The sequence below is a fragment of the Chironomus tepperi genome, unplaced genomic scaffold (genome assembly GCF_022539635.2).
Source record: "Chironomus tepperi strain 1889 unplaced genomic scaffold, CSIRO-AGI_Ctep_v1 contig_58, whole genome shotgun sequence".
NCBI lineage: Eukaryota > Metazoa > Arthropoda > Insecta > Diptera > Chironomidae > Chironomus > Chironomus tepperi.
Genome location: NW_027226180.1, coordinates 889677 through 902463, shown reverse-complemented (window position 1 = coordinate 902463; position 12787 = coordinate 889677). Strand labels below are relative to the sequence as shown.

General features: G+C 38.4%; 4 protein-coding genes across 6 annotated transcripts; 3 read left to right on the top strand and 1 right to left on the bottom strand.

Moving 5' to 3' along the window:
* The first annotated feature begins 55 nt into the window (after nucleotides 1–55).
* LOC139100382 (phospholipase A1 VesT1.02-like) lies at nucleotides 56–2731 on the top strand. Its single transcript, XM_070652998.1, has 5 exons — nucleotides 56–62; nucleotides 1133–1261; nucleotides 1496–1859; nucleotides 2008–2315; nucleotides 2484–2731. The coding sequence occupies exons 1-5, from the start codon at nucleotides 56–58 to the stop codon at nucleotides 2729–2731; spliced, it is 1056 nt and encodes a 351-aa protein (XP_070509099.1).
* Nucleotides 2732–3024: 293 nt separating this feature from the next.
* Nucleotides 3025–4995, top strand: LOC139100127 (lipase member H-like). The gene is made up of 4 exons (XM_070652730.1): nucleotides 3025–3145; nucleotides 3565–3928; nucleotides 4341–4648; nucleotides 4712–4995. The coding sequence occupies exons 1-4, from the start codon at nucleotides 3031–3033 to the stop codon at nucleotides 4960–4962; spliced, it is 1038 nt and encodes a 345-aa protein (XP_070508831.1). The 5' UTR covers nucleotides 3025–3030; the 3' UTR covers nucleotides 4963–4995.
* A 629-nt stretch (nucleotides 4996–5624) lies between these two features.
* Nucleotides 5625–7230, top strand: LOC139100129 (glutathione S-transferase 1-like). The gene is made up of 2 exons (XM_070652734.1): nucleotides 5625–5792; nucleotides 6554–7230. The coding sequence occupies exons 1-2, from the start codon at nucleotides 5698–5700 to the stop codon at nucleotides 7146–7148; spliced, it is 690 nt and encodes a 229-aa protein (XP_070508835.1). The 5' UTR covers nucleotides 5625–5697; the 3' UTR covers nucleotides 7149–7230.
* A 1178-nt stretch (nucleotides 7231–8408) lies between these two features.
* LOC139100128 (uncharacterized) lies at nucleotides 8409–11294 on the bottom strand. Of its 3 annotated transcripts, none has more exons than XM_070652732.1 (4): nucleotides 10750–11294; nucleotides 9579–9856; nucleotides 9417–9514; nucleotides 8409–8838 (listed from the first exon to the last, which is right to left on the bottom strand). In XM_070652732.1, the coding sequence occupies exons 2-4, from the start codon at nucleotides 9757–9759 to the stop codon at nucleotides 8629–8631; spliced, it is 489 nt and encodes a 162-aa protein (XP_070508833.1). In that variant the 5' UTR covers nucleotides 9760–9856; nucleotides 10750–11294; the 3' UTR covers nucleotides 8409–8628. The 3 variants fall into 3 exon arrangements, with proteins under 3 accessions (XP_070508833.1, XP_070508832.1, XP_070508834.1); XM_070652731.1 differs by lacking the exon at nucleotides 10750–11294 and adding an exon at nucleotides 10642–10711; XM_070652733.1 differs by lacking the exon at nucleotides 10750–11294 and adding an exon at nucleotides 10203–10290.
* Nucleotides 11295–12787: the final 1493 nt, after the last annotated feature.

Below are 12787 nucleotides of genomic sequence, written 5' to 3'. Positions count from 1 at the left end.
AAAAATGAAATTTTGAGGCTTTTTATTGAGATTGGTTGGGTTTTGGGTGAGGTATATGGAGGGTGACCCTCTGGATGCATTGACAGCAGGGTGACACCCTCTGGATACATTGACTGCAGGGTGACACCCTCTTGATAGATTGACTGCAGGGTGACACCCTTCGGATACATTGACTGCAGGGTGACACCCTTCGGATACATTGACTGCAGGGTGACACCCTTCGGATACATTGACTGCAGGGTGACACCCTTCGGATACATTGACTGCAGGGTGACACCCTCTGGACACATTGACTGCAGGGTGACACCCTCCGGATACATTGACTGCAGGGTGACACCCTCTGGATACATTGACTGCAGGGTGACACCCTCCGGATACATTGACAGCAGGGTGACACCCTCCGGATACATTGACTGCAGGGTGACACACTCTGGATACATTGACTGCAGGGTGACACCCTCTGGATACATTGACTGCAGGGTGACACTCTCTGGATGCTTTGGGTGTTCTTGGGTATTTTGCCTACCTTATAACCACCCGAAATCCCCTTCATTCCACGCCTGTCAAATGATATTACCAACTCCACATGCAAAAATTTAGGTCACTTAATATTCCAATTGCAGCACGTACTTACAAGATTCTGAAAGTTAAATCTTCGCCAACATCAGATGCTTAAAACTGGTTATTTTTTGGTGAATAATTGCATGCAATGTCAAGTTCATGAACATGAATGCCTGCGAGAAAGATACCCGAAAAATGAATCCAGTTCATTAAGTAGATCAGATCAGTATTTCACATGATTTTTTGTGTGACTATAAATTGGAGAGTCTGGAGAGATTTTGAGTCATTTATTGGTGAAATTTTGGTGCAATGAAGTGTGTTCTGATAATAGTTGGTGCTGTGCTTTGTGGTTAGTATATTGTGGACTGTTATAGGAGTGTTGAATGTGCATTGAATAATATCCGGATAGCACTAGATGGTTAATCGATCAAATGTCGCCACCTGGCTCTTATCGGCTCAGCTCGGTTCAGATAGGCTCATGTCGTTTGCTTTTCGAACAAAAGTCATAAATTAAGCCCAAATATCCTCAATTTTCAATTAAATTCTCAATAAATAATCCAAAAATTTTCAGTTTTGTTGACATCAGTACAGTCATTTGATGCTCCATTTGATGAAAATGAGGTTGATTTCTTGGGAAATTATGAGGACTATGAAAGAGCAGCTGCAGTTCCTGTACTTAACAATGCACAACTTGAAGCAAGTAAGTAGATAATTTGTCAAGTTTGGAAGCATGTGTTTGAAGTTTGGCAATGTAGCATCGAAATTTTGCAACATAACCTCAAAGTTGTCAACATAACCTCAAAAATTTGGAACATAACCTCAAAATTTGGTCACATAACCTCAAAATTTGGTTCTCAAGTTAACTTCAATATTGCCTACATAACCTCAAAATTCATCAACATAACCTCAAAACTCACATCTCTTTCTCTTCCAGATTATCCAAAGCTCACCCTAACTCTCGTTAATCCAGTCGATATAACTCAAACATTTGCCTTTGTCTATATTGACACTCCAAACATCCTTAAACATCCATGGTTCAATTGGAGACTTCAAACATTGATTTATGCTTTTGGATTTACTGAAGACATGGCAAGTAACACGACACAGCTCATTTTGGAAGCCTACATAAAACGTGGTGGACATAACCTTCTCGTCATTGACTGGTCAGCATACAACGGTAAAGTTCCAAATGATTATCAGCTTGCTGTTGGGAATATGAAGGCAGTCGGAGGACTGATTGGAAGTAGATTGTCGTCAGTGTTTACAAGGATAATGATAAGAAGGATGCACTTGGTTGGGTATGTATAGGGCAGTTTTGGACAACCTGTGTGTCGAGGCACAGAAACCGCATGGGGCGTACGGTTCATGGCATTTAGTTGTATCTCAGCACACAGGTTGTCCACAACATAATTTTGATACCTATCCATGCTTTATCTATATCCACAGCTTCTCACTCGGTGCCCATCTATGTGCCTATGTCAATCGAGCACTTCCAGACAACCTGTTTAGTGATAAAATTCATAAAATTATTGGATTAGATCCAGCTGGTCCTCTCATGTATGACTTAGCATTGGACAATAAGCCATTGAGTGGCAGTGATGCTGATGTCGTTCAAGTGATCCACACGGACATGCAGGAAGCTGGAGCACCTGTGAAATCTGGAACAATTGACTTCTATCCTAATGGTGGTGGAATCAATGGAATTCAACCTGGATGTCCGATTTTTGATAATGATAATCGGTTTATTCCTGGAAGTAAGCATGACTTGACTTGACTTGTCAAGTTGACTTGACGACTTGACTTGTCAAGTTGACTTGACGACTTGATTTGACTTGTGAAGTTGACTTGATGACTTGATGATTTGATGACTTGCATGACTTGAATGACTTGATGACTTACATGCTTTACCTCTTAAATTCCAGACTTTTGCTCACACAAGCGTGCAGTTCAGTTCTATGCTGAGTCAGTCACAAACAAGGAAAATGTATTTGCAGCTACTCGATGTGGAAACTACTCTGACTTCCTATTTGCAAGATGTGAGAAGCATGATCAACAAATGGGATTTAATGCCAAGGACTACGAATTTGTTGACTTTTACTTGCAGACCAACTCATTTGCGCCATTTGATCGTGGACTTGCTGGTGCTACTTATGTATTTACAGCTCCTTAGAGTTTTGTGAGATTTTTTGAATAAAATTTTAAGATTTTTGGGAATTTTTGACTTTTTTGAGCACCCCAAATCCAGGGATGAGTCCCAAACCCTGAGTTCCAACCCTGACTTCCTTAAAATAGGTCAACGACCGCTAATGTCATGTACATAAATACACAATTATCAAAAAACATTTTTTTTTCTGTCAGTGACACTTGGAAATTAATTTGCGGACGGAAACTATTAAGATAGCTAGTTAAAGACATAAGTAAGTATAAAATCCACAATATTGGAAGCTTCTTTATATTGTTTGTTGTGAAATGCAGTCGTTGATATTTTACGGTTTATTAATTTGTGCTGTAGTTTTAGTAATTGCTGATAACCATGAAATTAGTCAATTTTCTAGAGCCAATATTAACGAGACGCTTGAATCAAGTAAGTTAAGGAACATATCTGCAAGTTAACCTCAAAATTTGGCAACATAACCTCAAATTTTGGCTTCATAACCTCAAAATTTGGCAACATAACCTCAAAATTTGGCAACATAACCTCAAAGTTGGCAACATAACCTCAAAGTTGGCAACTTAACCTCAAAATTTCGTAGCATAACCTCAAAATTGGCAACATAACCTCAAAATTGGCAACTTAACCTCAAAATTTGGCAACTTAACCTCAACATTTGGCAACATAACCTCAAAAATTTGCAACATAACCTCAAAATTGGCAACTTAACCTCAAAATTTGGCAACATAACCTAAAAATTTGACAACATAACCTCAAATTTTGTAACATAACCTCAAAGTTTATCAACATAACCTCAAAATTAACCTCAAATATTCAAATTTACTCCACAGACTATCCAAACCTCCATCTAATCCTCATCAACCCCCAAAACAAATCCCAGACAGCATTCTACACTCTCCAAAACCTAACAGCCATCAACTCCAATTCATGGTACAGTCCAATCCGAAACACAGTCATCTATTCATTTGGATTTACTGAAACTATTAACCGCGAGACAACACAAGCCATTATTGATGCCTATATCAAAAGAGGTGAACACAATATCATTGTCATTGATTGGTCAGCCTACAATGGAGTTACAGTTGCTGACTATCCAGTTGCTATTGAAAATATGAAGGCTATTGGTGGTCTCGTTGGTGCTAGAATCGGTTCTATATTTAGGAATTTTGCTACGTTGAGATTTCATTTGGTTGGGTGAGTAGATAATCCATGGTGGGGGTACATTGGGGAGTATTCAATGGTGTTAGGGAGGGGGTTGAGGGTGTCAGTGTGGGATGTGTCGTTAATAGGACAACCCTTTTCCTGATACTCCCCGACTTGACACCCTCTATCCCGTCACACATATACTCGAATCCAACAATCCATCGCCCACACACCCTTCACCCCGAATCACACCACCCCGGCACCCATTACCCTGATCCCCATCGCCAGGACACCCACAATCCTGGCATCCTTGCTCTGACCTCCTCTACTCCGTCACCCACAGCCCCATCACTCACCATCCCGACTCCCACCGCACCGACATCTTTACCCCGACACCCCTGCCCCAACACCCACCGTCAGGACAACCCCCGTCACCCCAACAATCGAACCCCATTCATTTCAGCCACTCCCTAGGTGCTCACCTATGTGCCTATGTCAACCGCGGCATTCCAAGATCCTTCTTTACACCACAAATTCCGAAAATTGTCGGACTTGATCCAGCTGGTCCATACATGTACAATGCATCATACAACAACAATCCATTGAATCCATCCGATGCTTTATCTGTTCAAGTCATTCATACTGACATGTCAGCAGCTGGTGCACCTGTAAAATGTGGTGACATTGACTTTTATCCGAATGGCGGTGGCAAGGATGCAGTTCAGCCTGGATGTGCTTCTTTTGACACGATTAATCTGTTTGTGGCAACAAGTTAGTGTGGATTTTGAATGAAGAACTTCAAAAATGTTAAAAATTCCATCAAATTTTTTGTAGATTTCTGTTCCCATCAAATGTCTGTGTATTACTATGCCGAGTCAGTCGCATCCAAAGGTAACAATGTATTTGCAGCAACAAGATGCTCAAGTTATGCTGATTTTGTAGCTGGAAAGTGTCGAACTAAGAGTCAACAGATGGGATATGCTGCTAGAGATTATGTGACTGGAGACTTCTATTTGCAGACGAATGCTGTTGCTCCATATGATGGGGGGTTGGCAGGGGCTGCTTATACCAATAGTACTGCTTGATAATTTGGATATGATGAATTTTGATGAATAAAATTGAATTGCATGGAAGTTAGTCAAAAATAGCTTAAAAATTGAAGAATTTTGTACAAAGAGGGGTAATGAAGGGTTATAAAGGGTAAAGGGGGAATCAGGGTTTGGGGTTGGGGTAGAGTTAGGGACCAAAATAGCTTAAGTAGGTTAATCGACCTAAAATTTGACACTAGGTCGTTTTTACTCAGAAAAGGTTCCAAATTCTGCATAACTCGACCCCATCCCAAAGCCTCATCCAATGGGTTGACCCTAGGGTTGGGCCTATATGCACGTATATTTGCCCATCCTCAGTTGACCATTTTGGTATATTTTGTTAAGTTAATACCTACTAAATCACCAATAACAGCCCTAAATAAGCCTTTACCCCGAAACCGCACACGGCATGCGGTTCATAAAGGTACCCTTGAATACCCCGGCACCCTAGTATGCCACATCACACAGCCTGCCCCCACCACCATTTACCCAAAGAACCCCAAACCCATCCAACCCCTTTCAAATTATACTTTATAATCATCTTTCTTATCATAATTGCTCATTTTTTATTGTCTAATATCAAATTTGAACTTCTTATCTGTCACATACACACTTACCCACATTCATTCCAGTTCCATTATCGCATCATATTCCAATATTTCAGTCAGTTTAGGTCGAGAGTTGAAGAAGATCACATCACATTGCCTTACATTTTGTTATAAATATTCTAAAATGAGAAGACCTACTTTATTTTACGTTCCATTAAGTCCACCAGCTAGAGCTGCATTGATTACTGCCAAGGAAATTGGACTTGATTTGGAGGTTAAGTAAGTTATTGGGTTGGGGTGGGTTTTGTGGATTTTGGGGTAAAATAGGAGGATATATGAGGGTATAGGAGCGTATAGGCGGGTATAGGAGGGTATAGAAGTGTATAGGAGGGTACAGGAGGGACAGTAATTAGGAGGGCTTGATCAAACTCCTCAAAACCCCCAAAAATCACCCAGAAAAATCTCTAAAACTTCATAAACCTTTGCACAATATTTGTTTTTGTTTTTGATTTTTCGACTCGTGAACCTTATCTTTATTATTTATATCACATACTTTAAGATTAAAACAAGGCACATGTACTGATTAATGCTTCAAGTTCAAACAAAAGTTTATCTTTTAAATTTAATTAATTGAAGTGTCTTCTTTCATTAGTTGCGTTAGGGAATTGAAGTGATTCTGAGAGTTTTGGGTGGATTGTGTCCTCAACTCGCTCAAATGCCTACTCTACATGATCTCAGGGTGTCATAATGGCGCCGGGTGTCAGAATGGCGCCGGGTGTCATGATGGCGCCGGGTGTCATGATGGCGCCGGGTGTCATGATGGCGCCGGGTGTCATGATGGCGCCGGGTGTCATGATGGCGCCGGGTGTCATGATAGCGCCGGGTGTCATGATGGCGCCGGGTGTCATGATGGCGCCGGGTGTCATGATGGCGGCGGGTGTCAGTATGGCGCCGGGTGTCAGTATGGCGCCGGGTGTCAGGATGGCGCAGGGTGTCAAACGTGATTAATCCTCAATTCTCAATTTTTCCATCCAATTTAGAATCGTCGACATGTTCTCCGGCGAGCATAGAAGTGAAAAATACCGAAAAATCAATCCACTTGCCAAAGTACCAGCCTTAAGTGATGACGACGTCTATGTCTGGGACAGTCATGCAATTGCAATTTATCTAGTTGAAAAGTATGCAACTGATGACATTTTATATCCAAAAGACATCTTAATGCGTACAAAAGTCAATCAAATGTTGTTTTTTGAAGCCACAATACTGTTCCAAGCTCTTTATGACACATTTGTGCCAATTTATCAACAAAAAAGGAAGGAACCGACTCAAGAGAATATCAACAGTGTCCACAATGCATATCAACTTCTCGAAGGATTTTTCCATGATGATCAAAAGTACTTTTGTGGTAATCACATGACACTTGCTGACATTAGCATCTGGTGTACCTTATTGTCGCTGAGATTCCTGATTCCAATTGATGAGCATAAATATCCCAAAATTGAAAAATGGCTAAGACTTATGAAGACTAGACCGACTTATGAGCTCAATCAGAATGGCGCCAATCAGCATTATGGATTTTTGAAGGCATGTATGGATGGTAGAGCATTCGTACCGGCACCAAGGACAGCCAATTGAGGATACAATTGAAGATTTATGAGTTATTGGTTATTTAAGAGAATGTTTAATAAAAAAAGTGCTAGCCTATTTACACGTGGAAGTTTGAAATTGTATTCTTTGTATTTTATCCAGGAGGTGCTGCATGTTGACCTAATCTGACCATATCCATGCCATATAACACCTCAAATAACCCCTCTGAATAATTAATTTAATAAAAAGTGCTTACCTAGTTCCACCTGGAAGTTTAAAACAAACTACTTTGTTTTTCATCCAGAAGGTGTCCTATATTGCCCTATTCTGACCACATTCAAGCTTGATAACCCCCCATGAATTCCATAACGTCTCCACTGTCTTATCAGTTAACATTCCACAACCTGATTATCTCATACGATTGTCAATATAATAAAAATACTTTTTATCGTGACTAAAAAGAACCTTTTTGATTACATCAATTAAGGAACAATTAATCAACAAGACAATAAATGATTAAAGTTAGATAATGAAAAATGATGTTGACTTTATAGTTTGCTGGAAATTTGTGATGATGTTTTTTGTTAAGAATCAAAATTAAGATTGGGGAATCTTAAAGTGGAATTAGGAATTAGATGGCATTCATTTTGGATGTAAATGTTGCGTCTATTGTTTAAACGGTCATTTCCTAAAGGATTAAGAGTCTTTGGTCTTCGGACTCTTCGATGTCTTCGGTTTTCTGTCTTTGTTGTCTTCGATCTTTGTTGTCTTTAGTCTTCGGTCTTTGGTATCTTCGGTCACTTCATTTGGTCTCTTCGGTTGTCTTCGGCAATCTTCTGTTGTCTTCGGTTGTCCTCGGTTATCATCGGTCTTTGTTGTCTTCGTTGTCTTGGTTGTCTTCGGTCTTTGTTGTCTTCGGTCTTTGTTGTCTTCGGTCTTTGTTGTCTTCGGACTTCAGTCTCTTTGGTCTCTTCAGTAGTCTTCGGGAGTCTTCAGTTGTCTTCGGTAGTCTTCGGTCGTCTTCGGTCGTCTTCGGTCGTCTTCGGTCGTCTTCGGTCGTCTTCGGTCGTCTTCGGTCTTCGGTCTTCGATTTTCATTGTCTTCGGTCTTTCGTTGTCTTCGGTCTTTGTAGTCATCGTTCTTTGGTCTTTTCGGTTGTCTTTGATTGTCTTCGGTCGCCTTCGGTCTTGAAATTGCAATTTTTTTGCATTTCGTCTGTAATAACTTGTAGAAAAATGAATAAAAATTCACAATCTTTCTTAAAATTTTTCAATAAAATTCTCTTAACTTTATTTAAAATACATATCTTAAACAATAATATGGAAGATTTCAATTTAATATAGGACGGAAGAGTTTACATTGGCATGATTGATCTTTGATACAATTTCTTGAGATTCATAAGTCATTTGACTATCTAATTAACAAAGATTTAGATCTGAGATTGCTTCAAAATTCCCTCAAAAATTCTCAGACTTAATTTTGTCAAAATCTAGTTCCAACTTTCATTAAATCCACAACTGCACATCATTTATACTCTAATTTCAGCATTATATTTCCTTGTGTATGCCTTCTCACGTTTTATTGCCCGATGAATTCCAATAACACCGATAATAAACAGCACATTAAGTACCGAATATCCAATATAAGTCAATGAGACATTTTTCAGACCTAATCCGAGTGTGACAAGTGATAAAAAAATGGCAATGACGTAGTATGGTGGGAAGAAGAAGAATGAGTTCTGGAATTAAAGAGAAAATTGTTAGTTTTGATGATTTTGGTAAGGAGTTGTTCATGGATGATGTGTATAGTCATTAAAAGGGGACTCAATGATGTGGTAGAGCAGTACTGAGCATGCGTATGTTGGGGTATATTTGAGTTTAGAAGTCATCTGTCATGTTTTTAGCAAGAGCATATCCAAAGAGGAGGATTTTGGATCAATTCAGTCTAATCCCTTCTCTTTTTGGGAAAGTATGCGCTTTTGAGTATAGTAGTATACGCTATTGAGTATGATAGTACACAAAATTGAGTATAGCAGTTTTCGACATTGGGTTATTGTAGTATACGGTAATGAGTAGGGTAGTATACGAAATTAAGTATACGATATTAAGTATAGTAGTATACTAAAATAAGTATTGTAGTATACGAAGATGAGTGTAGTAGTATACGAAATTAAGCATGGTAGTATACGATAATTAGTATAGTAGTATACGGAATTGAGTATGGTTGTATACGCAAATAGCTATTTAAGAGTCCCCTAACTGCTCATTTTTGTCAACTTTCCCAACTCATGTACCTAAAAATCAACATTTTTCTCACCTTTTCTCTTGCTGTATTCACACCTAATGGCAATAGAGCATTAAATAATATTCCCAAGAAATAGGCACTCATCTCAACTATCAATCCATGTTCAGCATCTACAATAAATATTAACAATTATTATAAATATCTCCAAAACACATGCTCATGCATCACACTCACCCATATAACTCGTCACATTTGGATTAAACTCTCTTCTTGACACAACTGTATATCGATTAATCTCATCCGTCTTTGTAAGTTGAACTATTTCATAGAATATTAAAAATCTATACAGAAAGAATGCTGTACAACTGACGACGTTAAACACTGATATAATGAATGCTGTCTTTGTTACTGTCATGATTTGTTGTTGGCTGTTGCTGGATGAATATGGAATGTAATTAGTTGCAGTCTAATGGAGCCTCAGAGTTGATTTGTTTGTGCGTTTTTTTGTACTTCTGAAATTGAATATACGAAAATGAGTATGGTGGTATACGAAATTGGGTATAGTAGTATGCGAAATTGAGTATGGTACTATACGGTTTTGAGTACAGTAGCATACGAAATTGAGTATGGTAGTATACGAAATTGAGTATGGTAGTATACTATATTGAGTATGGTAGTATACGACATTTAGTATGGTAGTATGCGATATTGAGTATGGTAGTATACGAAATTGAGTATGGTAGTGTACGAAATATAGTATGGTAGTATACGTAATTGATTATGGTAGTATACGGTATTGAGTATAGTAGTATACGAAAATGAGTATACTAGTATACGTTATTAAGTATAGTTCCGTACAAAATTAAGTGCATTTCCTCATATCAACCACAAAAATATACACAAATTTATAATTTAATTCTACATGCAGCCGCTTCCGCTAACAAACAGAATGCATTGTTATTCATTCACAATTCACTGCATGACCGATCGTCGTCATTATCATCATTGTCTCTCTTACACGCGCTTTCCAACACAACGACAAGTTCAAAAAAATGAGAGAAACTTCGAGAAAATGCAATTCACTTGTCCGTTGGCAGCACATGACTCTCTCGACATGTAGAAAAACTTTCAGAAATGCTCACAAATACATTGACATAAAGCTGACTGTTGAACAACACCTTAAACTTGAATTTATGATCGGTTTTGTGAACTTTTTGAATTATTTTATCAACTTTTGAGACATTTTGGAATGTCTTAAATTTACTCAATATGTCCAGTCCCTAAAATCCATACAGACCTGCTTAAAATCCCTTAAATAACCTCTAAAATCGGACTTAATCTTTAAATCACGTCCGAATATCTCACACGATAAAGTAAAACTGAATGAAATTTTTTTAATACTCACATATGTAGATGAGTCATTAGAGCGAACAGCGCTGTCGGAATTTGTTTTAAGCTCTTTTTTTTGGATGGAATTTCTTTGTGTGCGGTTTTGTTGTTGTTTTTTGATGCATTTTATGACAGGTTGTTTGGTGGATGGTTGGATGTTGGATGGGTAAATGGTGAATGTGGATTGGGTGTTGGGATGAATCTCTGGATGGACCACCGGATGGACCCTCAGATGGACTTCTAGATGGAGTAATGATCAGACTATAGGATGGATCCCTGGATCAAATCCTGTTTGTGTAAAATTCTTCAATTTTTTAGGATTTTCTGAGGTTGAGTTACTTAAATCCATATCATAATGGGACCTAAGATATCCACGGTACCTACGATGTCCCATCTACTCTCCTCAAGACTTCTAAATCATTCAAATGAACCAGTGTTATCCAAACTTGATTGTACTACTGCACACAATGATGGTTAGTCACTACCGAAACCGCACACGACTTGCTGCACATGCGATCTTTGAAACATGCTGTCGACTCACTAGTTTACCGTAGCATTGTGTGGACAGCACTGCAGTAAACCCTTTCTAATAACTTACTCATCAAAATCTCTGACTTCTGCTGAAAACGATCATGTTTCATTAGAAAATCTCTTAACATGAGTCAACGGATTTATTGAGAAAAAAAAAAAATAACGTCAAAATCTACAACAACAACAACGATGTCTGAGACATAGACATTCTACGTCACTAAAACTGGTTTTTAAGCCCGGCAGAATTCCGAATCAACGATCAACTTGTTGTTATTTTTGTGTTTATGAAGGTGTTTGGATGAGTTCATGATTTTGATAAGCTGAGGATATTTTGAGGAAGGGATGATGTCTTACTTACTTATTTGGCTGTCTGTGAAGATCAGCTGTGATTCATGGCCTCCCTCGGATGACGCTTAAAGCAGGCTCTATCACTGACTTCCGCCTGCCAATTGCCAATACCAAATGCAATACTGTCTCTAAATGGATGACGTCTAATAATGCTATTTTAGAGGTTACGTAACTTCCAAACGTCCCCACCCATGATCCCCCAAAACAATCTTCATCCAATCCAACCAAAATCCACAATCTTTCCCTCGCAATCCCATCTTCAAATCCATTACATAATTAAATTGATATATTGCAACACTCTTTAACCCAATTATCAATTGAAATTCACCATCATGACTTACATATGAGCTAGAAAATATAAATGCACAAGTTCGACAAAAAAAGCAGTAAGAATGAGAAAAGGCAGAAGTGTAAGTTGTACACATAAATAAATGTCGATTGACTTTTGACATTTTGTTATGCGATGATCGGTGATGGGGAAATTGAGAAGAATTGAAGTAATGCGGAAGCTTGGAGAGAATTTGATCATTCAATGAAATGTGAAAGCTGTGACTTCATTAGATTATCATGAATTTTAGATAGATTTTGATGACTCTATTAGACAATTGTAGCATTCTAGATTGATATATTCACATCTAAAGTAACCATCAGGATTCCCTTCATGTTACCCTCAAGTTACCCTTCAAGTCACCCTCAATTTGCCCTTCAAGTCACCCTCAAGTTGCCATTCAAGTCACTCTCAAGTTCCCCTAACTACGCCTCTAAACTCAATCAATAATTCTATCCACACTTGACCTCCAATTTCCTCCATCTATCCAATTAAAAGACTATATCATCCACAAATGTCTTAATCAATTATCAATCAACAATCCCCAAAGCCTGATTCACATATCAGCCACATCCATAAATTGATGAGATTTTTTCAGTTTTCGCATGAACTGCTCTCGCATCAGTCAGTCATTAATTAAATTATTCAAATATGTGAAATATAATTTAGAAGTCGTGACTCACTGCCTTGTTTTGTTGAAGACAAACTTGCACAATCTAGAATGAGTCAGAATTTATTGGATATATGTTTCCAAAAATAATGTAATCTCTGGCAAGCTTGGTGAGGAAGAATGATTGATTTTGAGGCTGTGGCTGCATGCAATATGGACGGATCAATTGTAACTTGA

Bases quoted from the DNA above. Each gene is read 5' to 3' on its own strand.
- LOC139100382 (XM_070652998.1), top strand. The intron at 1,262-1,495 runs GTAAGTAGATAA...TTTCTCTTCCAG, and splicing joins CAATGCACAACTTGAAGCAA to ATTATCCAAAGCTCACCCTA. The intron at 1,860-2,007 runs GTATGTATAGGG...CTATATCCACAG, and splicing joins AGAAGGATGCACTTGGTTGG to CTTCTCACTCGGTGCCCATC.
- LOC139100127 (XM_070652730.1), top strand. From the start codon at position 3,031: ATGCAGTCGTTGATATTTTACGGTTTATTAATTTGTGCTGTAGTTTTA. The intron at 3,929-4,340 runs GTGAGTAGATAA...CATTCATTTCAG, and splicing joins TTGAGATTTCATTTGGTTGG to CCACTCCCTAGGTGCTCACC. The intron at 4,649-4,711 runs GTTAGTGTGGAT...AATTTTTTGTAG, and splicing joins TAATCTGTTTGTGGCAACAA to ATTTCTGTTCCCATCAAATG.
- LOC139100129 (XM_070652734.1), top strand. From the start codon at position 5,698: ATGAGAAGACCTACTTTATTTTACGTTCCATTAAGTCCACCAGCTAGA. The intron at 5,793-6,553 runs GTAAGTTATTGG...CATCCAATTTAG, and splicing joins GGACTTGATTTGGAGGTTAA to AATCGTCGACATGTTCTCCG.
- LOC139100128 (XM_070652732.1), bottom strand. From the start codon at position 9,759: ATGACAGTAACAAAGACAGCATTCATTATATCAGTGTTTAACGTCGTC. The intron at 9,515-9,578 runs GTGAGTGTGATG...TATTTATTGTAG, and splicing joins AAATGTGACGAGTTATATGG to ATGCTGAACATGGATTGATA. The intron at 8,839-9,416 runs GTGAGAAAAATG...CTTTAATTCCAG, and splicing joins TGAATACAGCAAGAGAAAAG to AACTCATTCTTCTTCTTCCC.